The sequence below is a fragment of the Colossoma macropomum genome, unplaced genomic scaffold (assembly GCF_904425465.1).
Source record: "Colossoma macropomum unplaced genomic scaffold, Colossoma_macropomum, whole genome shotgun sequence".
In the NCBI taxonomy this organism is placed as follows: Eukaryota; Metazoa; Chordata; class Actinopteri; order Characiformes; family Serrasalmidae; genus Colossoma; species Colossoma macropomum.
The window spans coordinates 51,264-78,707 of record NW_023495088.1 but is presented as its reverse complement, the minus strand read 5'-3'; the positions used below and the strand labels follow the sequence as shown (position 1 = coordinate 78,707).

Here is a 27,444-nt window from a genome sequence, read left to right as displayed (position 1 = left end):
ATTCGATTTGATCACATGGTATTTAAAGCTTATTCTGAGGTCAGAGCTTAGCCCAATAGTGTAGTTATTCAGAGGTGCCACAGGATAGATCTCCCAAGTTCATCAGTACATCATCCACAGACTCTTCAGGAATATTTCGCTGCCCTGATGAATCTGAGTCGAAAGCCTGTGCTCCTGTTCCAGTCTCGGGAATGCCTACAAATAAAGGAAAAGCAAGCCAATGTATATGGAGGAAACCCCAAACCAAAGTGCCATTTAAAAAAAGCATAAGAACTCATACCATGTTTATGCTCTTCAGCTTGGGTTGTGTTGACATAGCCAGCTAGGCAGATCATATAACGGTCAAGTTCCTCTTCAAACTTGAAACGCCGAAAAGACCTGCAAGCCGGATCGTCATCATAGAGAATCCAGATGTTCTCTGAGAAGTTGAAACACATGACCATGTGAGTTCCTTCACCCAGCAGCAGAAACTGAAGCTCAAAGATCCTAAAACAAAGAGGACAATGGTTGTGGTACGTGGATTATCACAGAGGTCAACTAATGTACTTCAGGGCATTTATTTTTTTGATTGATATTATTTTTGGTGAATTTGTAGTTACCTTTGGTTGTCATCTTTAACACACAGTGGTGGTTTGGGAAGTTTAGGAAGGTTTAACTGAACAAATCGATGCACCAGAATGAGAGCAGGATCATCCATATGCCCCAAAGCCTTCACATCACCAAGTGCCCGAAATTTGCTGGCAAGACAAATATGAGATTACATGGATCCAAACTGTCCATTTAATTCCTGCAACCATGCAACATTTAGAAAATGTGTTCAATTTTATTCATAAGTTAAAGAATGTTTAACCCCCTGGGGTCGACGAATGCACTGGCGCATCAAATGAGATGTTTCTTGTTGTTTCTATTAATGTCTTTGCAATAATACAGCGCAGAAATACAGTTCAAACAGGTCCTGAATCTGCAGAGTCGCACTTTTGATTCCATCACATCTTGAAATTGTATGTGACTCACACCCAGAGTTATGTGCCAATGAAGACAAGTTGAGACATACGCCATCTGTCTGTCACTGTGTGTAACTGATGGATTTGTGTGTCCGTCATCTGCTCCTCAGCTGTAATTGGTAGATTTGTGTATCTGTCTATATTAAACTGACAAATGGACACTCAGGAAATGACTAAGGACTGACCAATCACATCTAAAAGTTCATTTTCCATTCAGTCGCTGCACAGATGCAAATTGTGTATAAAAAGGTCGCAGGCGCTGAAGTTGTTGTGATGAGGATAACATTTATCTACTATTTTATTCATATATATCCCGCTACTTTTGTGAAGCTAAGACTTTGGTAAACCCATTTCCGGCACCAAAACAATTCATCCATATGTGTAAAGCCATGTTTTCATAAGCACTATTAAGAATTTCTGGAAATAGACTTCAACTTTCAGGCCCAATTATCTCTTCACACAGTCCTGCAGGTCAAAAGCGCCTCAATATAGAGAGAGCTGAGATTGTTCAGAACATTTTGATATATAAGATGTGGTTATCATGTCGAATGCAAGCACTCTTAAAGGCGAATTTAAAGGATATACGCAAGAAAATGCCCTAAGACCCCAGAGGGTTAAGGGCATGAGGCCCTAGCTAAGTTGGCATGAAATAAACCTATTTTCTTTATTGTTTATATTCATTGCTCACCTCAGCGTTGTTTCATATATGGGATTGCCATTAGGGGTTTCTTGCCGGTAATCTACTTCAGCATATACCAGTTTAGCAAACATTGGAAAATGGTCTTGCACACTACTTTTACAATCAAGTATTTTATTTTTAGGAAAATGCCTGAGCTGTCTCAACCAGAGAGCTTTTGCATCATCAAACTTTTCTGTGTTTAAATAAGCCATGATTACTCTGAGAGAGATGTTTGATTCTAAGAGAGACTTCACATTTGGGTATTTGATGTAACAAATATGGAAAGCGGCCAGGATCGAGTCCAGGACACACGTATTGGTAAACCAGTATGAGCTGAAATGACCACCCGCTTTTAGGTAGACACCATGAAATATCAGCATCATCAGTGCCGGGAGCCCTAAATATGAATGAGAACTGAGAGAGATAAACAGTTAAAATCAAAAATTGAAAATCTTGAACAATATTCATTCCTCTTTTAACATAAGGACATTAGTAACACTTTCTTTGAATGCGACCTTAAGTTCTAGGTATTAACCAGTTAAGTGTAGATACAAACTCCAAAGTAAGGTGAGGTAATTATGTTTGGGTAATGTGATGGTGAGATCTAAGGCCGTCTACCTATATTACACTGAAATGCCCAACGGGTCACAGACATTAGCAAGGTAAATATGTGGTACAAACCAATTATTTTGGTTAAAAAGTCTGGGGAAGTTACATGTTGTAAATCATTAATGTTACATCAGTTCAATAGCTAGAACCTGATAGCCATTTTCAGACTGTCATCACTTAACCCAAAAAAAATTGCACAGCACTTTGAGTAATTTAGTTAAACCGTCTAAGAACTTACTATTTCATCCAAAATAATTACCTAGTACTTTGGAGATGGTACCTCACACTTATGAGATTAATATCTAGAACTTATAGGACTGTAAAAAAATAAATATCTTTAAAATGCTTACCTTGCAGTGTTCTCTGATTTGGCATCAGAATTTGGAGAAATAAGAGATAAGTACGTAAAATGTTAGAATCTGGCAGAGAATCCTTAAAATTTAGACTATGCATTAAAAGTTTTATTAAGCATAAATGTAAATACCTGCTATGTTGAATGGCTCATATGGGCATTGCCGCTTAGGTGAAGGAGGGCTGTTAAATTAGACAAAACATTAAGTAAAATGTGATTGTGTGATGAGGAATATGTGTCTTCATATTACCCATTCCCAAATTGCATCAATGTTGCATCAAGCATACTGTCAGAAATAAAGGTACTGTGTAGGTACATTTTTTTGTTCATTGAGATACAAACAATGTATATGTACCTTCAAAGGGACAAAAATGGCCTTCTGTGTACATTGTGTACATTTAGTAAGTTTTTCCCACTTGTTACATATATGTGTATGATCTAGCTGTGTATGTATTACATTACATACACATTTTGTATCTTTCCATGACCTAATGTTTTAAAATAGAACAATAAAATAAAAGGCCTGGAGACGAGACAGGGTGTGTGGGGTCAATACAACTAAACTATAATTGAAATGGATTATGAAACAATACGTGACGAGGGGTACCAGCCCCAGTGACAGTTGCGTACCTTTTTTCTGAGAGTGTACACTGACCTTGAAATTTCTGATCAGAACCTTCAGAAATGCAGTGCAAGTAATTGTGAAACTAGCATTTTACATTTTAATATGTACAATAACTCATTAAAGATCCCAAAGAAAAAGGAAAAAAGGAATATCAAGCACAGCCACACAAAAAAAGAGATACACAGCATATTTACACCGATGAGCCAAAACATTATGAACACTCACAGAAGCAAATATTTTTGATTATCTCATAACAATGCTGCATGTCAAGGTCTGGGATAATTTATATTGCAAGCGAACAGCTGGATCTCATAGTCAATGTGTTTGGATGGGAAATGGGCAGACATGAAGACCTGACTTTGACGTGGGTCAAATGGATAGTAATGGCCGGACGACTGGGTCAGAGCACAAAATAGCAAGGCTAGTGAGGTACTCCCGGTCAGCGTTGGTGAGTACCTACAGACAAAGGTCTAAGGAGGGACACACCACAAACCAGCAACAGAGTGTTGGGCACCCAAAGCTCATCAATGTTTGAGGGCAATGAAGGCTATCACATCTGGTCAGAACAGACAGAAAAGCTACTGTTGCACAAATCAGAAATTTATTAGGATGGTTACGGGAGGAATGTGTCACAACACACAGTGCATAGTGTAGACGAGTCAGAGTGCCTATACTAATCCCCTGTCCACCATCGAAATGGACATGCGGGCACGTTATTGTCGGAACTGGACCTTGGAGTAATGGTAGCAGGTCATCCGGTCTGTTGAGTCCCGTTTTCTTTCTGGACAGCCAGGTACATTTGCAGCATGATGCCAGGATGCACTGTGGGAAGAGGGAGGGAGTGTGATGCTCTGGGCAATGCTTTGCTGGGAAATCCTGGATCTAGGTATTCATGTCTGTCAATTAGACATGTACCATCTACCTAAACTTTGTTGTGGACCAGGTTCACCCCTTCATGGCAATGGTATTCCACGATGGCAGTGGCCTCTTTCAGCAGGATAATGCACCATGCCACACTGCACACATTGTCCAGGAATGGTCTGAGGAACATGATGAAGTATCCAAGGTGTTGCCCTGGCCTCCAAATTCCCCAGATCTCAATCCGGTCAAACATCGGTGGGATGTGTTCAAACGAGTCCAATCCACAGTGGCACCAATCCGTAACTTACAGGACTTAAAGAACCTGAATCTGAGGCTGATGTCTTAGTACCAGATGCCACAAGGCACCTTGAGAGGTCTTGTAGAGTCCATGCCTTGGTGATTTGCAGTTGTTGTTGATGTGGTTATCATGTCAAATGCAAGTGCCTTTAAAGCCAATTTAAGCATATCTGCAAAAATCAAGAAAATGCCCTCAGACCCCATAGGGTTAAAGGCAATAGGCCCCAGCTAAGTTGGCATGGAATAAACCTCTTTTCTTTATTGTTTATGTTCATTGCTCACCTCAGCATTGTTTCATATATGGGATTGCAATAAGGAGGGACATACCACAAACTGGCGACAGAGTGTTGAGCACCCAAAACTCATCAATGTGTGAAGGCAACAAAGGCTATCCCACCTAGTCAGAACAGACAGAAGAGCTACTGTGACACAAATCACAGAAAGGATGCATTGTGGGAAGAGGGAGGAGTGGAGGTGGAGGGGGTGTGATACTGTGGGCGATGCTCTGCTGGGAAACCCTAGATCCATGCATTCATGTGGACATCAATTAGACATGTACCATCAACCTAAACTTTGTTGTGGACCAGGTTCACCCCTTCATGGCAATGGGATTCCATGATGACAGTGGCTTCTTTCAGCAGGATAATGCACTATGCCACACTGCACACATTGTTCAGATGGAATATTCAAGGTGTTGCCCTGACCTCCAAATTCCCCAGATCTCAATCCGGTCAAACATCTGTGGGTTGTGCTTGAACAAGTCCCAATCTGCAGCGAATCCAATCCATAACTTACAGGACTTAAAGAATCTGAATCTGAGGCTGACGTCTTTGTACAAGATGCCACAGGGCACCTTGAGAGGTCTTGTAGAGTCCGTGCCTTGGTGATTTGCAACTGTTTTGCCAGCACATGGAGGATCAACAGCATATTTGGGTCATAATGTTTCAGCTCATTGGTGTATTTGAAAAGCTCTTTCCAGGCTGTTTCAAATTGACCTCTCCAAATGCATTCTTTTTTAGCAACTGAGATTGGAAAAGCTTTGCAGAAACTGTCTAAAAGAAGAGTAACAGCACAACTACAGATCACAGGCAAAACATGAGCCCCAAACCTTAATGCTAACCTAAACAAATGGGTATTTAATATAGAATTGAAAAGCCCCATCAAACTCGCTTTCTTAAGATTCTCTGGAATGTTATTTCAGAGTTTGGGAGCTATGTAAGAAAATGATCTTAGACTAACTGAACTGCAAAAGTTTGCACTAAGCCTGTCTCATCTGACTGAAGTGGTCTGGATGAACTATAGCATTTTAATAGACTAGTAAGATGCGCCCATGCTATCTTTTATGTTTTTAACACAAACATCCATTATGTGTATCTGCATCACTGAATCTGGCTTAGACCTATAAATAAGTATCATCAGCATAAAAGTGAAAGGCAACATTGTGTTACAGATTATGTGGCTGTAAATAAAGGGAGAACCATAGGAGCCCTAAAACAGAGCCTTGTGGGTCACCATATTGCATGATAAAGCTTGAAAGTGAGAGGTATGACTAAATCGCAAAGCAGTACTGATGCTGACATTAATGTGATAAAATAAAATTATATAGAAAAAGGGATTTGTAACTAAATGTTAACAGCTAAAAAACATAAACTCCTCACTTACATACTTACAATTTACTTGAGTACATGTACTGAGTGAGCTGCTACTCACCTCTGATGGATAGATCAAGTATTATCTGTAGGATTTTATATAGACACATCTTTCTAAACAAACATCACCTACTTCAAATTCTATCTGATCTTCTATCTATCAATTTAGAACAGAACCCACATATAAGGTCTTTCAATACATCTATCAATCTAAAATATATAGCATGTAGGCACCTGCTTTAGATAAATGTTTAAATGCTGGATAATCTAAACTTTTAAATGCTGGATAAATTCTGTAGAATCTAATACCACTTACCCCAGAGCTAAAAACCCTGTCTCCAACACTTAAGTGTGCAAGCAGAGCTAGCTACTATATCTCAAATCACTGTGTACTTTTCACTGATTTAGGATTTAATAGCATAAATAAGCCCAACTACCACCACCACCACCACCAAGTAGCCCAACTAGAAACTTAAAGCAACGCTTCACCCAAAAATGCTAACATGGTTAACTGCAATGTTTAGCATGCATGACTCAGCACGATTGCCGCTCCTGCTTGATTTCCAAAGACCAATAAATGCAAAACGATGCTGTGGCAAAAAAGTGAAACTCATAGTTAAACAAAGTCATGCTGCAACTCTCTGATGTGAGAGTTTGTAGGACAAAGGTTTTCTGAAAGTTTTGTTTCGGGGCCACATCCTCTGCACATCCTCTGAACGTAAAACCACTTGCTCCGTGCCTAGCCTGTTATGATTGTTAAGATTTGTATCTGGTGTTGGAAACAAGAAAAAAATAAACCTGAAAGTAAACCATCAGTTCATGTCATAACTCAAAATTTGACTCATCGTTAAACCGCAGTCTTATTCATGCTTTCATTTCCTAAATTTAGCCAACAGGCTACAACAGGCTTCACATTGCACTCGCTTTACTTCCTCGTTTATCGTAAAACATGCTAAGATAACCACAATGCTTTCACCTAAAACATTGCAAGGGCTAGATTAGACAGAAAAAGGATAATAAATAGAGTAGAACACAGCTTTTACATTACCTTGTGCTGGCCATTGGTAAAATTAACCTCCATGCAACATCCAGTCAGACTCACCAAAGGGCGGCGCTTGACGTCAGTTGACAAACAACGTAACTGTATAAACGGGAAGTAGCACTGAATTACTGCAGCCGCCACGTGTTGGATCATCATTCAAGATGTTAGTTGTGAGAAGAAGCCTCTTTAAAAGCCTTAATGTAATGCAGATACAGGCCTACCATTCAAGTGGGCCTGTCTAGCCAGGACAGGTACACTTAAAAATAGTAGTACAGTAACATAAAATCTCTTTTCATAACTGAAGGACTAAACTGTACATAGATTTCTAATTTTTTTGTGAATATAGGTAATTATGTGTGGAATTACAGCTATTATATGGTAATTATCCTGTAATTATGTTGTAATTATACTGTAAGTACATTGTAAAACTAATAGTATTAAGCTGTAACTGTGGACCAATTTAATTTCCTGTTAATAAATAGTATTTCAGCCAAGCAATCATGTCTGGGAAACTGTTCACTGTATGTGATGATTCAAGAAAATGTAATTCATTCAAAATTATTTACTCTATGCTGCCGTTAAGCTGTACATTCCTTCTGAAAAGCATTTCATGATGCAGCGAATCTCAGTCATACACTCAAAATTTTTATATTACAATTGTTCTTTGTTCTACATATAGCAAAACACTTTATGTAGTGTTTGGTCAATTTACGATTTATTATAGCATTAGGGTTCTAAAATGTCAGAATATCATTATTATTGCTTTACATTAGTTTGGCTGATTGGAAAAAATGCACAATGCTCTCAAATGTTTTTCAAGTCACACTTTAATTTCACAGTTAATTCTGAGGATTGTCATATTGTATAACATTACACAAATAATCTCATTAGTTTATCATGATTAAAGAGATACAAATTAAATACATCATATACCAAATAAGAGGGCTGTTTAAATAAAATGAGCAAAGTTGGTAAATATGACATGTTAAATTGCTTTGCGTTATGACCGGATTTAAGCTTTAGAAAGCCGTGAACGTATGTTATAATGGATATTGGTTGGAGGTAAACTTAAGAAACGCTAGTAATGACGTCAAAATTCAACGACTTAAAAGAGAAAAGCCTAACCTGTACTTCCTTTGGAATAGTACAGGAATCTGACTTGGATATTTACAACTTCCAATGTCACATCTATTTCAAGGATACAGTACAATTTCACTTAAATTTGCATTAACGATTATGCATATAACTGAATATGTGTCTATGGCATATATATTTCTGCTAAAAACACCACCCAGTACAAAAGCTGCAATAGTAAAAGGACAGTAACAAGCGCTTCCACCCTGCCATTTAAAGGGAAATGTATACAAAGTCTCCAAAAGGTGTACAAACAAGCAAAAGCTGAGAACAACAATCATAGAAAAACCCATAGTGTTAAGGATTAGGATATTGTATTGAAATGTTTCAAATACAAGCTTAAGGTTACAAAGGTACCTCTGGAAAGTCTGTAAAGCATTGCCTGGCTTTCAGGGCAATGATCAGTCTCAGTTTCTGTTTTTGTAAACAAATAAACAACAAACAAATCATAGTTTTCCTCTATGAAGAAGCACCAAGCCACAACATGTCAGCTAGTATCCCCGGTGTAGAGGTTTGTTCCATACATTGCCTTCCAATGGTCTGTTTAACTCCCAACAACTACTGACAGAATGTAACACACTATAATGTATGTACAGTGCAACAGTGTACATATGAACTGAATGGTCCCCTAAATTTGTATTAAAACTCATATCACTGTCAATAAAATGTCTGTGTTGACCAGATTTCCCCCACAGGTCAGGGTTTGAGCTGTTCCTGGTCAGAACAGTCCTGTATTAGAGCATCCAGGCCTATCTGTGGGGTTTCTAGGGGCTTTCTGGAGCAGGCTCTCAGGGATTTGGTCTGTAACACGCCAGAGTAAAGTGCAGTAGATAGCGGACTGTTGGGCCCAGACTCAGCCAGGCTTCTCCCTGTGTTCTGTGATGGCTTTCCAAAGCTTACAGAGGATTCCACCCCTACAGGAGACAGCACAGGAAAGAATCAATCCTAGTCCATTTGGGAATAAAACAGTTGCTTTATTACTACAATACAAATCAAAAGCATCTCAACCTCAACCTTAGAGTTTTCCCTCTTCTAATGAACCTGATTCAATCAGGGTTAATACCTCAAGTACTTTTCAAGACCTCAACATAGCAAATATACCCCAACATGCCCTCCAAGCGGATCCGAGCCCTGTAATATGCTTTAATATCAGCTGATACCAAGTCTAATCCAATCTTTGTGTTTTCATAGATAATATAGCTGCACAATTTAGTAAGTACCGCTGCTATGCACCGATCAGGTACAACATTAAAACCACCTCCTTGTATCTACACTAACTGTCCATTTTATCAGCTCCACTAGCATAAAGATAAACTGTGTTGTTCTACAGTTACAGACTGTAGTCCATCTGTTTCTCTGCTTTGTTAGCCTCCTTTTACCCTGTTCTTTAGTGGTCAGGACCCCCACAGGACCGCCACAGAGCAGGTATTATTTTGGGTGGTGGGTCATTCTCAGCACTGCAGTGACACTGACGTGGTGGTGTGTTAGTGTGTGTTGCGCTGGTCTGAGTGGATCAGACACAGCAGTGCTGCTGGAGCTTTTAAACACTGTGTGCACTCATTGTCCACTCTATTAGACACTGCTACCTGTTGGTCCACCTTGTAGATGTAAAGTCAGAGAGTAGCTCATCTGTTGCTGCACAGTTTGTGTTGGTCATCCTCTAGTCCTTCATCAGTGGTTACAGGATGCTGCCCACAGGACGCTGTTGGCTGGATATTTTTGGTTGGTGGACTATTCTCAGTCCAGCAGTGACACTGAGGTGTTTAAAAACTCCAGCAGCCCTGCTTTGTCTGATCTCAGACCACTCAGACCAGCGCAACACACACTAACACGCCACCAGTGATCCACCACCCAAGTAATAGCGGCTCTGTGGTGGTCCTGTGGGGGTCCTGACTACTAAAGAACAGAGTAAAACGGGCTAACAAAGTATGCAGAGAAACAGATGGACTACAGTCTGTAATTGTAGAACTACAAAGTGCTCCAATGTGGTAGGTGGAACTGATAAAATGGACAATGAGTGGAGAAACAAGGAGGTGGTTTTAAGCTTATGGCTGAACGATGTATAAGCACATTCTTTACACCCAATACTGTAACTGAGAGCATATTGTTGCTATTATAATTATAGCTTTTTTTGTTGAGCGACACTTGTTAGGTGGACTATAAATTGGCCTTAAGTCTACTGTAATTAGCCATTATGACGTCAAATATTATGCCATCTGTCATGAGAATTAACGGTAATAGTAATGTTACGTTATTATGTTACTGGACATAATCTGTCATGACAGCATATGACATTCACCATGGAATGTATATGGCGTTAAGTCAATGTAACAAAGCAGGGTTTCTTGTTTTTTTTTTACATTTTATTTGCTATTTACTAATAAAACATATTGTATTGTTCAGTATTGTTGTATTGTGTCTAGCATGTTAGTCTGTGGCTTACACATTAGTCTGTCAGGCTGAAGTTAGATTGGGACACTATAAAACACTTTTGTTTCAAATATTGTAATTGAATGATGCTAAATGCTCTAATAAACTGAAAATGGCAACATATTTAGCCACTCTTTATTTTTCCTGTATCAAAAAACATATATGGAAAGACTGTATCGTAAAGAATCGATTTCTAAATTTTGTGACTTGTTACATCCCTACTATTCAAACAATGTAAAGGGTGACTGGTGTTTTCAAATGGTGCAAATCTCCCAGAATCCTCATATAAAGAACTCACTTTAGTCTCAGACTCTTCAGATCATCCCTGGTGACGTAATGAAGGATGTCATCCAGAGTGTATTCCTCCGCTATGATCTACAGAAAAAGAAACTTTCAACTCAGTATCAAAAACACTTGGTGCTCATTTTATATATGATATAGAACAAAAGACGATACCCTGTCTATAGAGTCAGCATCCGCTCCATGTAACCTGAGCCATTTGAGCAGCTCGGGATCGCCCTCTCCTCCTAATGAACTCTGTGTACTCACTGAGGGAGTAGCCACATCTACAATACATAAACAAACAAAAACAAAAACAATTGAATACAGCATTACTTTTAGGGCTGCACAATATGGACAAAACTCTAGTATTAGTATTGGTACTGGTGAATGAGTAATATGACATGATTAAAGATTGGCCTATGTTATTTGATAAGTATTTACACTTATTTTGATAGATTACTTGAATATCTTGATTAATCAAAAATAAACACAGAATGTGAGATCAGACAGGATGTTCACAACATTCTGTAAAAAAAAAAACAGGCCACTAGCTTCTGAGCTTTTTGGTCAGCTAAGAACTGAACAAGGGACCTTGAATCTCCTAGATCAGGGCCGCAACGGTGGTTTTTCACCACAATAGGGTAGTTTGACTGGGCTACAAGCTGAGAGATTCCTTGCCATGGTAGCGGAGTTCAAATGGGCCCTGCTCCAGGAGATGCTTCACTAAAGTAGTGGAGTCTGACTGAGCTTTGAGCCAAGAGATTCTCCAACACAGTCACATATTTTCAATGGGCCCTGCACCAGAAGATTCTTCACTGAAGAAGCTGAGTTTAACTGGGCTACAAGCTGGGATGTTCTTTATTACAATAGCAGAGTCTTAATGGGCCTTGCGCCAGGAGTTTCTTCACCATGGTAGCAGAGTTTATCTGTGCTTTGATCTGGGAGCTTCTTCACCGCGGTTGCAGAGTTTGACCTTGCCGTGAGAATATAAACTGAAGTCGTGGGTCTCACACCGGGAGATTCTTGGCCTCATTATCAGAGCTTGATTGGGCCATTGGCCTGGACCCTTTTCACCGCGGTAGCTGAGTGTGACTGGGCCATGAGCCAAGACATTCTTCACCACAGTAGAAGAGTCGCACTGTGCCATGAGCCGGGGTATTATACAGTGCAGTCGGGAGAGTTTTTCTCCCTGCATCATTGAGTTTGAGACAGATGCTATGAATTAAACTTATTATTAATATTATTATTATTATTTTGTGATTGTTGAATGGGCTTCATTGCATTTGCAGCTTTCTATCAGTACTGCAAAGGCCAATATGGTGAAACAGATTAAAAAACAACAAATTGCGCAACCCTTTTTACTACTAAAAGACTAGTGTTTGTGTGTATATGTATGTTGCATATAGACTAACCAATGGGCTCAGAGCGCATCTTCAGTAGATTAATCTCCTGCTCTCTCTCTTCCAGAACATGCTGCAGGATACACTGGTACTCCCTCTCCTTCTCTAGCAGCTCCTCTAGCAACCTAAGACAAACACACACATTCTGTCAAAAGCTTGCAGACAGCTTACAACCCCAAAAATTTCCAAGTAACATGTAATTTTCACTGACAATTTTTAATTCAGTTAGAAAAATACCTGCATACAACATATAAAGACTATCCTTACAGAAGGTTTAAATAGATAAAAATTAGTTTATTAATATTATTAGGTCATAAACACATTATAAGCACATCAATAAGCAGTTATAATGTACAAATAAAAAGAGCAACATGACCTGTAAAATCTGATGAATATGAATATCTGATGAAGCAGACATCAATGCTGACTGATGGAGAAGACAAAGTAAGATAAGTAACCAGCAAGATCTGAGGTTTAAAAATTATAGATAAATAAGTGGCTCACTATTTGGCAAGCAGCAGATCACCGTTGCCCTTTTTATTTTTGTGTTATAACTGCTTATTAATGATTTTAATGAAGTGTTTATGACCTAATTAAAAACCATCTTCATTAGAGTTTCATTAATACTTTGGGTATATTTTGCTTCAATAGTTGCTTCTTTGGTATAAAGAAAGGATTTTGCCTAAATAATGATTTGGAAACAATTTATTTTGATAAATGCTTTGAAGAAGGTCACTTGCTTTGAAGAAGCGTCTTTAATGAACATTTAACTAAATATCCATTTAATGCAACTCGATGTTTAGCTGAATGCAATAGATTGTATGAAATGAAACTCTAAAGCTAATTCCTAAAACTACGCCTAATGTTGTCATTTGTGCTTCAATAGATTTTCAGTTTCCTAATCATTCGAGCATCTCTAGATAATCAATAGGGGATGTTCAAAATAAACCGTGACCAATAATTTCACAGCTTTTGTTTACAAACTGTTGCTGAAAGCACAAACTGCAACTCTTTTGTCCCAAAAATGGTTTAAACACCTGAAGGATTGAGTGATGATGAGAGCTCACAAATTGTCAGTTGTTCCTTCAGTTTTTGCGGTTTACGCAAGAAAAATCAGGTTGCTTTTAAACTGACACAGCCTCATTCAACATTCTGAATAAAATACAATGTAAATATGAAAAAAAAAAAAATCTAACACTGGGTAAACCCCTTAAACCTGAAGCCCAATCTTCATTTTTTGATCTTTAGGCTTATTATTCAATAATTACTTGTAATTATTTGGTAATTACTATGTAACTACTATGTACGTTACGGTATTATCAGAGTAACTGAAGGAATGCAACCGTATGCCCACATATAGGCCCCCAGAGCCCTTTAATAACATAAGGAATATGACACCAGCCCACCTGCTGGTCTCAAGCTTCATGCGGCCAAGCTCCATGTTAACAGAGTGCTGTGCTGTGCGAGATTCGTGAGAAACGGTGGAACTGAGCGTGCTCACTCCCGATGTAGCTACCGTGTCATCATGGTTCACAATGGGTGGGGCTCTGCTTTTGTGGACAGGGCTTCCATGAGGTACAGTGTCGTCATCATCATCTTCCTGATCGGCTGGGTCACTTTCAGACGCCAAGCTGAAGTGTGGCCTGAGCTCTGAATGGAAAAAACAGAAAAACACAAAAAATCAATAAAAAGAAGAATCAGGCATTGCTAACCACTTATTTTTGCAGAGTCATCCACTCAAAGGACTCACACAGGACAAAGGTGAAATTCAACATAAACAAAAGTAAACACACCAACAACAAAGCACAATGATAAGAACCACAGTCAATATTAAACATGCATCATATTAAAGTGATAGTTTAGGAAAATCAATTTGACATAATTTGATTTAACAAAAACAACAGCAAACTGGTAAGAGTTTTGGCAACACGTTCTGAGTGCTGCTATACATATTAAAGTGAAGAAAATGTTACCTGGCACCAGGATAGTGATGGCGGTCTGTACAGCCTTACGGATTATGTTATCCAGTGCAAACATCCAGTGAGGTTTGATATTGTGATTCCGCAGCACTTTGTTCAGCTGGAGACACAGAGTTCACATGTTACTTAAATATCATACACATACACACACACACACACAAGAGTATCTCTGTGGTGTTACCTTAGATCAGCTATGGACACTTTAACATAAGGCAGTGTTCATTAGGCTACATAACAGCTACATACTGTAAACTTGTCATGACAATTGACTTAAACCTACACAAACATTTATTAGTGTGAAGTCAAGTTGACATAACACATGTCAGGTTATTGTTTTTTTTCTGACATTGGGTTTTCATGACAGTTTTTTGGGGTGAAATGATATAGCACGTTATAACAACTTTGTAACTTTGTGTATAACAGTGACGTAATGCTGATGACTTGAACCTTATAAATGGTAAAATTAAACTCGGGGGCCACAGAAAGTGTGGTTCAACCAGCCTGACTTGGCTTATGACTTATGTCTTATTATTAAGCATTGTGTCACTGTGACATACACTAAGCTACTAAAGCTCTATTTTCTTTAGTTTTTACATGAGGAGGTGGGGTGATGTAATTATTAACAGCGTTTTTCAGGGATTTTAGTCCCATCCAAATGCACCATGTCAGTCATTTTTACAGACTGCGCGCTCCCATGTCAGTAAAGATCCCGGCGCCTTTTACCTTCCATAAAATGAGCAGCTGAAATAACCTCAGGTTATATGAATCCCATGCAAATCAGCATGTCAGTAAAAATGCTGTCATATCCTATGGAAAAGGAGTTTCTTAAGAATGGAGGCTCAAAGAAGTGTTTACTTGAGTTCTCTGATGAAGCTGAAATTGGTTTCTTATTTTTCCTTTTTATTCATCAGTTTCTTATTCGATTTTTCCCATTCCACCTAAAATGGTGCGGCAGATTTTATTAACATGTCTATACACTAGAGGCTGACACAGCGTCAGAAACACAGCCCCCCAGTGTATTTCTGTTAGGATGCTGTGTTAGCTCTGTCGGACTAGAAACGCGCCTATATGCAGCGACTCATCCAGCGTTTAAAGTTTAAGTTTAAACCATTTTAACTTTTGCTGCAAGATTCCGACGTAGAGACACATCAACCAATAGAAACATGCAAGCAGAAGATGGATGAAAATCCAAGATGGAGGACTGTAGTGATGCTATGTACTCTTCCTGTTCTATATGACCTTTTGCCTTCGTGGCTGTTGTCTGCTTGGCTCTGTATAAGGCCATCACCAAAATTTTCTTTCGATGGTCCATATTTCTTTGTTTCTGATCCAAATGTTTTGTTTCCCGCTGGATTTCTAATTGTACAAACTTGGCCACGCTCCAGCCATGTACACGCCTTTTAGAAGGACAAGATCTGCATGTGTATGTGTCCACCGCACTGTCCTTGCAGTGTACAGTGTGTAGGCAGCCTGAGGTGCCAGAATGTAACCGTTACACCATTTAAGTTGGAAGGGGAAAATTCAAAGAAGAAGCTGGCGAATAGGAAGCCAACTTCGGCCTCATTGTTCTCTCTGGCTGTAATCAAGCATTACTGTCTTGTCTCACATGTACAACACAGAACATGTAAAAATTACAGAAAAAAGTGCTTTTATGCGGTGAAGCTGACTGTTGTGAATTCCCAAGCTAATGGCGATGCTAATGATGCACCGTCTTCACTTTAGACAGCAAGGTAAAAGGTTAGGGTAAACAAAATTAATGGCTAAATTAAATGTTTGAACATCTTTTCTACTCGTTTCTGGGGTAAAGGTGGCACGTAAATTCAGTAGCCGCTTCCATCTCCATCGCTTGTACTGAGATTTTAATGTTTAAGTAGGCCTATGTCAATTGTCATGAAAGAGTTTTGCAGATGCCATGTAGGCTTATAAACACAGGGTTCAAGAGTTCATAGGGAACATGGTGCAGACGTGTCTCACGGACACTAGGTGGCAGCAACGTACAGGCCGTGTTTATAAGAAAAGTTACGTAATCTTTCTGAAAGGAGGTCTTTATCTCTGTTTATCTGAGGGGCATATCTTTCCCTCTCGCTTGGCCTTTGTCTTGTGACATTAATCTCCTCACAGAGGCGCAAACCATTCATTATCAGGACATTCCACTACATTTTCATAATGCCCTTGAAGCAAGCAGACAGATAAGATATAATAAAGTGGCTACATATGCCAAAGGCTCTGTGCGTATCACTTTTAACTGGGCTATGGACACATCAACTAGACCATCTGGAGGAAGCATTAATGAATCACATATGAGTAAGATATAGTTGTAAGTTACAGGCAAAAGTTTTAACACCACCAGTGAAATTACACATTATTTTGATTTTCTAAGTGAAAATATGTTAAAATATTCCAATTTTAGGGCAAAATTTCTATTTATTTACAGAGTTTAACACACTGGAAAAAAGGAAAAAGAGCCATAACTTTTGCAAAGACTGCATGTTTTATGTGTTTTATGTTTTCCAGTTTGTTAAATTCAGCAAATAAGCGGTAATTATGCATTGAAATGTGCAGAAGTGTGTTCTTAGTAGAGGGTGTTTAAACTTATTAACACTTAGAAAATCAACAAAACGGGTCATTTGACCAAGGGTCCCAAAACTTTTGTGTACGACTGTACTTAATCATTTATAACAGGGCATGGATAATGACTATGTAGATATTGATAATGATTAGGAGTTATTTTTATGCAACCTGGAAAATGTTTAATATTTCAAGTCACGTAATTTATGAGTTATAAGTATCAAATAACAATCATTATTAACACACTATAATTCATGATTAGCTTTCTACAATTTTGGAGGGATCTTGGTTGAATAAGATTCTTTCAGTCAACTAAATGCATTTCTCGTAACACTTCATAACTGCAGGTTAATGTAAATTGCAAGTTCATTGTGATCTAATGGTTAAAACAGAGCTACAATTTTAATAATTAGCCATTTACTTAATAACATACAAATAATGAAAGCACTGTAAATGCTTTTCGTAAATGCTTTGTAAGTAAGTGTGTTAGGTAACACAAGATTTTTATCTTTTTTTACTGCAGAACTGAGTGTCAGCCATTAAGCCCTAAATCCCTCCTTGTCCCACATTTGATTCAAGTGCTGATTCCAGTGGAGCAGCGACAGACGGAGGCCAAAAAAACACTCACCGCGTCCTGAAAGCCGAACAGCGTCACCTGCAGCTGACTGATAGCAGTGCTGTCGAAGTCCAGCTCCAGTTTGAGCTGGGAAAGCGTGTTGGCGATGATCTTTCTGTCCGCCATGCGCACAAACTCACCCAGGCTGGCCACCAGAGTGGAAATGTGCTCATGCTTTAGCTTAGTCTCCTCAGAGCCCTAAACAGAGACAGAGAGAGACACAGAGAGAGAAAGAGAGGAAGACAGAGAGGACGGAAAAAGAGAGGGAGGATTATTAACCTACTGAAAATGCATTTATAGCTGTACCTTATGTTTGCTTGCTACCTGTGTGTGTGTGTGTGTGTGCATGCATATTATGGTTGTACAGATTCACAGTGATGCCCCAATTTGAAAGTGACATTAATTTTGGACTGTCAGAATTTATTATAATCAATTAAAAGATAAAATCGTTTAGTGTATTTACAAATGTGCAAAAAGCTTCACTATAAAAACTTACTCTGCAAATTTACAGTAACTTGCTAGCAGCAGAGTTTAAGGTAGTTACTATGAATAATATTTACAGCATACTGTAATATTTGTTTATCACATTGACAATGTACTGTATTTTTACAAGACTACACATTGACGTTATATTACTGTAATTAATAATATCCTTTTATTGCAGTTTTTCAGAACTGCTATTCTTTCAGAAAGCTAACAGGCACTAATAATACTCACAGTTAGAAGTTTATACCAAATAAAATGTTACGTGCATGTCTCATGTTTATGTTACATTTCAAGCTCCAAAAGTCAGTGTTTAAGATGTATAGTCTTAAATGCTAGCATCACGCTAACATGACACTGCAAATCCCATAGAGACTGAATCCCGAAGCATCATAGCAGTGGCAGATACTTACTTCCAAATTGAAAGTTTCTACATTAAAATCTGCTACATAATGACAAACAATACAATGTTCAATGTTGTCTAACATTAGCCGAGTTAGCTATAACTTCTCTGGTTCAGAGGTATTAATGTAGCTTAGTGAAGACGACGATGCATCAGACAATTACTTTCAGCGCCTACTTTTACAGTAAAGCTGATGATACTGTTACAATATTGTTACAATAATATTACAGTAGAACTCAACACAGGACGCTGTATAAAACGGTAAAACACATTTTAAGCATCACGCTGGCTTGAACACAGGACATTATTGTAGAAATAACAGAAATTCTTTGTAGTGTGCAATGTTTTTTTGTCTGCATGGAACTACAGTTTATTGTCTAATATATTTCTGATGTGACGTTTCCTAAAGAATCATTATAAAATCATTATGAGGTCAGAGATTTACACCCATAGTAAGTAGTACTGGCCTGTGTGAGTGCCTCCTGCAGGTTGCTGACTATCTTGTCTTTGTCCTCAGTGAGGATGCGGTGCAGAGTGGCTCTCCGCTCACTGTCCTTCCTCAGCATGAAGAACCCAGCGTCCTTCTCCTCTGGAGACGGGGGGGCACTGTGGTCCTCAAACTGCTCCACTGGGATACTGCAGGAAACAGTGAAACATGCTCACTCTCAAATTTTTATTTGAACATAGCATTTTTATGAGCCTACACTGTCAACAATGTTTATTTCATATCGATAAAGATTTTTTAAAAAGTGCAAAGTAAATCTTCTCCATCATGGCAGTCCTAAAGCATGAAAGCATCAACTATCAGTTATAACAAACTAGGCTGACCCAGCAACTGTTTCCTGGCTAATTATGGATAAGCTCATTGTGGATGGGCGTCAGGGGGTTCGTGGCTGGGGGTTCCTCAATTTGCTAACTCTACTGAAAAACTGATTTAAACCCATTAAATGGCCAGATTTTTATTACACACTTGTATAACCTAAGAATAGCTCAACCCCTTTACATTGAAGTTTGTGTAGTTACTGAATAATAAGCCTAAGTATATAATAAGCCTGGGATTTTAAGGGGTCAACCCAAAAATTTTTCGCTTTTTATTTTATTTTTATCCAACTTATTTTTTTTCCCAGCCAATGGTGTCTTGAGGGTTTAAATACAATCTGAATCTTCTATAAAGCCTTTTTTAGATTCTAATCTAGTCTTTCTGTTTTCTTTGTGCTTATCAGTGGTTTACATCTTGTGGTAAACCCTCTGTATTCACTCTGGTTTTAACTTCTTGTTAACTTTGACATAGATACGCCTACCTACTGGGGCTTTTTTTGATCTGGTCAACGGTTGTAAGCAAATCAAGCCTTAACTCTCACTCAAAGCCCTGAGAACTTAACTGGTTATCCAATCAATTTATTGGAAAAGACCATTATGCTTGAAACAGTTAAAGACAATAATAGAGGAAGAGGACGACCAACTAAAAGATGGATGGATACAATTAGAGGAATCATGAACCAGCCTTTTAAGTTTGAAGAACCGAACAGAAGACAGGACGTTCTGAAGAAAACTCTCCATATGGTAGCCAGGAATTGGAAACAACTTGACAGCACTAATAATAATAATAATAATAATAATAATGATAGTCAGTCTTATGGCAAGTGTCACAAGATGGTTAAAATATGACTGTTTTTAAAAAGCGCTACCTTTTTTTCCCATCAGAGCATTTGACTTATCAACAGTTCAACTTTTTTCCAGTGTGTCGCATGAGGCATGTTTTTTTTTTCCTCATATAAACACATGACACACTCCAGGCAGTTTACTATGCAAAGCCATCTGAATGCAGCAGGTCTTTGATTATGTACTGCAATGTTTTAAGAATTGCAGCACATTATATTTTATGGTAAAAAGCTGCTGAGGGGTCACATGTAAGTCCTCTGTAATAATATCAAAATAAAAAAAAACAAAAACTAAAGTCTAGAACCGTGCAGTTTCCACTCCACTCATGCATTCTCTCTCTCTCTCTGGTTACCTGAGGAAAAGGGAGCGATGGCCTTTGACCTCTCTCTCGCTGTAGCACTTGGTGCTGGGCTTGAAGAGGAAGGGGTTGGAGTTCAGCTCGTTGTCGGGGGAGACGGAGCCGTATTCGCTGCTGCTGCTCGTGTCCTCCACCACCACGGGCACAGGAAGAGAGATGCTGCGAAGGTATTCTGGCACACAGAAGCAAAGCAAGACTATAATCCGCTGTACAGTAGTCCTACACTGAATTTGTGACTCCTATACACTTTACACTGCAGATCATTATAACAGTATAGTTATAGCAACAGTAATGCGTTCTTTACAGGCCCTTAAGATCTAGGTATTAAGCTACTGAATACTTCTGTTAAATATACATTCACTGCAAAGCAATGTCATTCTGTTGTATGTTGTAATTTTACACTACACTATTTGATACCAGACTTTAGCATCTGCTGTGATGTGCAATGAGAGATGAACAGACTCACCTGTTCCTGGAGACAAAGCTAGAAAAAAAAAAGAGAAAATATTTTCAAATTGTAACATAACAGTATAAAGTATCTAAGACTGTTAAAACAGATCTCTTCACTCTTAAGAAAACACCAGCTTTACACTGCGTGAATAATTCATGATGACTGCCATTTACATGAACAGATGTCCGAACTCTGGTTTATAACATTGTCATAAACATGCCATAAACCTGTCATAGCAGATGTCTTATGCTGACATGAATTGTCATGGTATTTTTTTCAGCAGAAGGGAACCCTGAGGGCCTTCTAGGCCTTCAGAGAAGGCCTAATGATTTCTGGGAACTAAAAATGTATGTCTGTAATTTTTAGTTAATTTTTTATTCAGTAGAATCATGCCTGCAAGTCTTGTTGCACTGTAAAGTTTTGGATGGAAACAAAAGGGTTAAATTCTTGAAATGCTTAGTGAAAAATGGGCCAAGCAGAAACCGTTTTTCGTTGTAGTATCTACATAGATGTTGCTAAACAAGCTCTCCTACTGGTTAGGACTTCAAGAGCAGACGTTCCAACAATTTGATTAAACATCAGCATGATAAAGTGACAGACGAACCAACCGATACTCTTTTGATTTCCAATGGGTGAAATCAATTTAGTGAGAAAACAAGCTTTAAACAAAACATGGAATGTCTTTTAGAAGCTTCAAATGTCTGTGTTTAATCTAGAACTGCCTTTTTTGAATTTCCATCCCACCTTAAACGATGCTGCAGGTACATTTGAGTGTAAACAAATTTTCCGTTCCACCTTAAACGGTGCAGCAGTCACAGTGCAGAGCCCTAATGCACCAGAATGTAACTGCTGTACTGTATAAGGTGGAACAGACAACTCAAATAAGGAGATCATTTCAGCCTCGACAGAAAGTGTGCATGGAAATCGTCATTGGCTCAGCGCTAACAAACTACAATCGTAGCAGAAGTTAGTATTATCTCTAAGGTGGGTTTTTTCCTCATGTTTTGACCAAGTTTTGACATCTACAGCCCAAACTGAAGGCCTAGCTCTAATACTCACAGTTCGCCACTCTGTTCAGTAATGTAACAATGTCATGCTACCGTTATTATATTGTAAATGTCAACTGTCAATGTCAATAATAAAATGGGACAAAACCACGTATCTCTATTTTTGACAATTTATTTTTTAACATAATTTAAAAATGCCAGCCGATTTTAACATAGTCTTAAACTTTTATCATGATTGGAGTAAAAGAAATGGTCTAAAATTACTTTGGGGACAAAATGTGGTTCCGTTAACGTCCATTCAAAGTTAAGAAAGTATCTTCCACTTTACTTTTCACACTTTAATTTTTGCTACTCGTCGTCATGAAATAGTACACTAAATGTTATGACAATTAACGTTAATGGTAACATTACATTGTTATACCACGATAGATAATCTGTTATGACAACTCATGACAGCTTATGGCTTCTGGTATAACGTTTATGACATGGTTATGTCGATATTATGTAGCAAGTCTCAAGTGAAGTGTTAACTGTTAATTACTTTTCCTTTAATGTTGTCTCAGACATGAGGGCAGCCACATCATTCTGTTTTATTATAAAACTGAAGCGTAAAACTTTATGACTGTTATTTTCTTGAGGTTTGATGATGAACTCAGGAGAATTCGCCTGTTTACATACACACCACGCCCAAAACACACCTGTAAAGTTGTTGCCTTTGGCTTTTTTCTTGCGGGAGGTCACGGTGAGGAATTCATGGGTGAGCAGCTCATTGGCCGTAGCGCGGAGGTCCGGGTCCGGCTCAAAACAGCGCAGAATAAAGGCCTTCGCCTCAGCTGACATGGAGTCCGGAATCTCTGGGTGGATCTTGAACATCCCCACCTAAATGTATATATATGACAAATGTATAAGAGCTATTCACAAACACACACACAAATACACACACACACACACACACACACACACACACACACACACACACACACACACACGCACACACACACAGACATCTTCTAAGCCACTTATCCTTCTGGGTTGTGGGGGGAGCTGGAGCCTATCCCAGCAGTCATTGGGTGGAAGGCAGGATACACCCTGGAAAGGTCACCCGTCCATTGCAGGGCATGTCCACCATACGCTTTTATTAAAGCTTCTATTCTTTTCACGAGACTTGCTTTCAGTTTTCAAAGATATCAGGTACATTTTCCACAATTCTGAAGTTCAGTCATAAAAGTATTTTCTGCTTCTCACAGTCCAAGCACTCCCAAACACATTAAACCAGGCTCTGCAGTGGTCAGTCCATTGTTCTTAGAACACCAGCAGCTTCTTTGTTTGATTTTCTTCTGGAGCTTGATTTCCTCCTCTCTCGCTGTTTATCTGATGGTGACAGTTTTGGTGGTCCACCAAGTCTTGCTCAGTTCTTTTTTCTCTATTTTTAAATAATTTCAGCTCTGACCTTCTGCAAATCAGTAATACATTCAGCATGTTTGAATTACTGCCATGCCTAAAGTTACATTCGCACTGCCAGCAGGGGATTACGGGATTTGGAGTTCATGATGTAAAAGTCTGAGCTGTGGCAGCTGAGAAAATAACTCATAACCTCAGCAGTCCTGCAATGTCTTACACAGCTAAGGAATGAGATGCTTAGTCTGGGAATGAGGGAAGTTCCTGTAACTGGAGTTCAGCAGGAGGCTGGTAGTAAAGCCAGCAGAGCGCAAGCTTTCCGAGTTCAAGGAAACATGTCACGAGAGTGCGTATTTGGATTCTCAGCATTCCTATCTGTATGAATTACATGGAAAGAGTAGATCGGAATCTCAAAAGTTTCCATGTTCACAGAAACTCTGTGGGTTGGGTTTGGATTCTGACAATGACTCGAAAGGTCATTGTCAGGTTTTCTTTTGAATGAGTACCAAATCTGTAAATTCTCATCTTTTAACTTGTTTGTTTGCTTGACTTCATACATACAAAAAAGATAACTTCAATTTTTATTCTTTAAGTAACGTCCAAGGAATTCCCTTCATTTCTTTCTTAACTTTTCTCTTACGAACAGCTCCAAGAACAAGAAAAAATGTTCTTAAATATATTCTGAACCTGACTGCAGCCTCACACTGTCTTAAACTGTAAGAGCTGACCAAAAAAGCCCTTAAAACGTCCAAAGAGTGTCAGAAAATATACTTATATATATACTATATAACTGTAAAACAGACTAAAAGAGGACATTTCCTATAGACTATTTCCTCCAACATCACTTGCAGTTCTAGTTTTCTTTTTTGTTTGTTTTTCCTCCACTTTGCTGTCTTGAGATGATGAGTGGATTAAATTGACTAACCGGTTAACATAAATAACAGTCACATTCAAAATATATCACACACAGTGTTTATGGTAAACTAAATTTGTAACATGACATTGATTGGCTACATGATGAAAACCTATAGCTTACCTAAGAAAACAAATAAGACTTTCTTAAAAAAAAATACAGAGATCTTCTTGAGGTTTTTCTGAGAATTACATTTAGGTACATTTTTAAGAACTTAGTATTTGACTTAAATGTCATTCAGAGTGGTCTGATGTGAAATGGGTTATTGCAGAGAAATTTAAAAACGTCTTTACAGTGGTGGTGATGGGAACCAGGGGTCACAATGTATACAGCACAAATAGCTACTGCATTTGCTATAACAACTGGTGAACCTACATGTATCTTCTGAGTTATTATGTATAATGTTGATATTGGTAAAATAGTGGTAAAGAGAGAAGCTTTCTTTGGGCAATATTTTAGCTTACAATGCCCCACATATACTTCTCCATCATTTATGGATTAAAAAAAAACTGATTTTAGGCTCAATCATGTCTCATCCAGTAGTATAACATAACCATTTCATGTAATAACTTTCTTCATGCAAAATTTTGCTTTCATTCTATAAACCACTTTAGTCGTCTGCTTCCGATCAGAACCGCTGTGAATAATACTGACTCTGCAAGTTTCTCAAGGGTGGAGCATTTCACATGAAACCACTCTGAATGACTGTTTACATCTTCATGATTTAATTATGCAGACATTTTGAAAGATCTGTAGAATTCCCCTTTAAGATCAATCATGTTGTTTTTTTAGAAAAGCTTTCTAGAAAATTACGCTACAGATAGAAAATCTGAAGTTCGTAAATGTGCTAGACGCTCTTCCCCAGGCTCCAATGACAGCCACAAGAGATGTCAGAAAGGCAGGGCTTGAACCCTAAGCGCAGACGACAGCCTGCAAGCACTGCGGGGGGAGGACAGTGCCTGAGTCCTGAGCTCTGTCTCTTGGCCACCTCCTCCAGTCCCACAGCGAGGCTTCTCCGGGATTGAACATGAGTCAGAGTCTAGCAGCCACACAGCGGAACAGGAGGTGGGGGCCAGGAGGCAGGGTTTGGGATTCAGGCCCCATCCTCATGCCTCTTGTGGCTGACATCCTTCTCCTGCTGTCACTCGTGGCCACCATCGGAGCCTGGGCAATGGGCGCTTGGCACAGTAAATAATACAAAGCTGCCGAATGTAAGGGACTGTTACAATCAAATAGTGTGAAGGCTTTTCCCATATAGCACGTTAGAGTAAGGATAAGAATTTGGTTCAGCTGGATCAATAAACAAGAAAGGTGGCACTGTTCTCTGAAAGCTCCTCATTTGTATTATATGATGTAAAATGGAACAAGCCCACTTTTCATGCCATCATAAGGGAGTTGGCACCAATCTAAATTGTGACAGAAAAAATACTGTTGATTGAATGATAACATGGGAGGCCAAACACTTACGTGAATAGTATAATGTGGCATGTAAAATATTAGTTTGTTTGTAATGAAATGCTGCCCAGCAAGCTAACAACTGTTCAGTTCTCTGATAGAAGATGCATAGAGGTCTGCACAGGGCCCATTTTTGTGGTTCCTCTGGTCTACTCCTACAAGATTTCATTTCGCTCCCGCAGAAAGTCTGCACACCCGTAACCCAAACGTTTAGTCCTGCTCCCACCCGCAGACCTGTATAACTGGTTTCCATCTGTATTGGTTACAACTGAAAATAACTGCATTAGGTCAGACTCGCCTTCAGTTGCTGTCTAACTGTCAAAAAGCTCAGCCGTTTCTGTCGCCTACAAGAAAGCAAATTACATGATTCGTGTGATTGGGTGCTTCTATTTAGAACTACTTTAGAACTTCTATTTAGAATCTTTTATTTTGTTGTTAATTTGCTGTTAAATATTATTTATATGTGCCAATTAGCGAGTAATCATTTTTTAGGCTATTTATTAATTAGTGGGATTTCTCTACACACGAGTTGTCTCGCTCCCACTCACACTAGGCTGGTTAACCGCCCACTGCCACGTGTGGCAATGCAAATTATTGTGGTGGGACCCACAGACCTCTAGTGTATTTCACACCCTGCATTTAATTTACACCATCCTAAGCAGACAGACAACTAATAAATAACATTCTGTATATATTACTATATATTTTACTGGCCTTTTTTAAAAAATAGATGTAGTAGTCATTTATATGTGTTGCAATTTCTCCTGAACCTTTTAATGGGATTAAGAGTGACAGAAGACTATGAAGGATACTCTTGTATCATCCTTTAATACTGTCAGAATGTAGTCTATATTTGAAGGATCCTCCTCTTTGGAATGGCCTTCACCAGCATAGTGGTCTGGACATGCAGCCCACCTAGACTGCAGCTTAGTTTTTGGAACACAGCTGCTGTGTTGGCTGTAAAGTACTGTAAATTGTGAAATATCCTTAAAACTATCTTCCTAAAACTTTCCTTAAAACGTTAACATCACTGTTCTCGCCACTCCTTTTAAACAATTTGCCTGTAGCGTACAATGTTACGAAGTGTGGGAAATCATGTGTTTTCTGACCTTAAACATGGCCGCCTGTGGTTCTCCCAGCTCATAAAAGGGTGGTTTGCCTGTGGCCATCTCTATAATAGTGCAGCCCAGTGACCAGATGTCTGCTGGCTTGCCGTATCCACGAGGGCCTTTGTCTATGATCTCAGGAGCCATGTACTGTAGTGTGCCTGTGGTGGAAAAAAAGCATCAACAACACAAAGAAATGAAGTTAAACAGCACAAAACTATATAGTTGATCTCATCAGCATGAACCAGTGTGGGCAGAACTGGCAAGTTTTTCGATTTTGTCTGACAGACTTCACTCCTAATGCGTGATGAATTCATTAAAGCAGCTAATCCAATGTACTGAGATCTCTCTGTGTGAAAGTTGAGAGGATCTCTGGAGAATCTGGCCTGAAAACATGCAGCTTTCTGGTGCTTCCTGTTTCTCTCTGAAGAAGAGAATCCACTCACAGGGGAGCAAATGATCTTTACAAACCGGTTCTGTCTCGATCAAGGGTGCCTCAAAGCCAAAAAACGGAATCTGAGCCAAGGGATTTGGAGTACCTAGAAGTGCCATTTGTTTGTGACCTGGGACAAAATGTTCAGATTTAGCTGTATATTTATTTATCTGTAATGATGCCAGCTAGATCAAGGTCAAAGTTGACGTCATGTGGAGTTTTCCCAGGCCCAAGAGTGCATGACCCAA

At 38.9% G+C, this 27,444-nt stretch overlaps 1 protein-coding gene and 1 long non-coding RNA gene across 2 annotated transcripts in view; both read right to left on the bottom strand.

Moving 5' to 3' along the window:
* Nucleotides 1-1,951: 1,951 nt before the first annotated feature.
* LOC118801003 lies at nucleotides 1,952-7,173 on the bottom strand. The gene is made up of 4 exons (XR_005006426.1): nucleotides 7,125-7,173; nucleotides 2,777-2,826; nucleotides 2,643-2,655; nucleotides 1,952-2,097 (listed from the first exon to the last, which is right to left on the bottom strand). It is a non-coding gene; the product is annotated as an uncharacterized LOC118801003 (long non-coding RNA).
* A 754-nt stretch (nucleotides 7,174-7,927) lies between these two features.
* LOC118800999 (mitogen-activated protein kinase kinase kinase 5-like) overlaps nucleotides 7,928-27,444 on the bottom strand; it is a 68,389-nt gene continuing 48,872 nt past the window's right edge. Inside the window, exons 19-30 of the mRNA XM_036561170.1 lie at nucleotides 26,767-26,924; nucleotides 22,590-22,770; nucleotides 20,900-20,917; nucleotides 20,428-20,605; nucleotides 18,881-19,049; nucleotides 17,540-17,725; nucleotides 14,338-14,443; nucleotides 13,771-14,014; nucleotides 12,377-12,489; nucleotides 11,139-11,248; nucleotides 10,981-11,057; nucleotides 7,928-9,166 (exon numbers count right to left, since the gene is read on the bottom strand). Of these exons, the coding sequence (XP_036417063.1) occupies nucleotides 9,106-9,166; nucleotides 10,981-11,057; nucleotides 11,139-11,248; nucleotides 12,377-12,489; nucleotides 13,771-14,014; nucleotides 14,338-14,443; nucleotides 17,540-17,725; nucleotides 18,881-19,049; nucleotides 20,428-20,605; nucleotides 20,900-20,917; nucleotides 22,590-22,770; nucleotides 26,767-26,924 (1,601 nt within the window). The 3' untranslated portion in view covers nucleotides 7,928-9,105. The remainder of the gene's footprint in view (nucleotides 9,167-10,980; nucleotides 11,058-11,138; nucleotides 11,249-12,376; nucleotides 12,490-13,770; nucleotides 14,015-14,337; nucleotides 14,444-17,539; nucleotides 17,726-18,880; nucleotides 19,050-20,427; nucleotides 20,606-20,899; nucleotides 20,918-22,589; nucleotides 22,771-26,766; nucleotides 26,925-27,444) is intronic.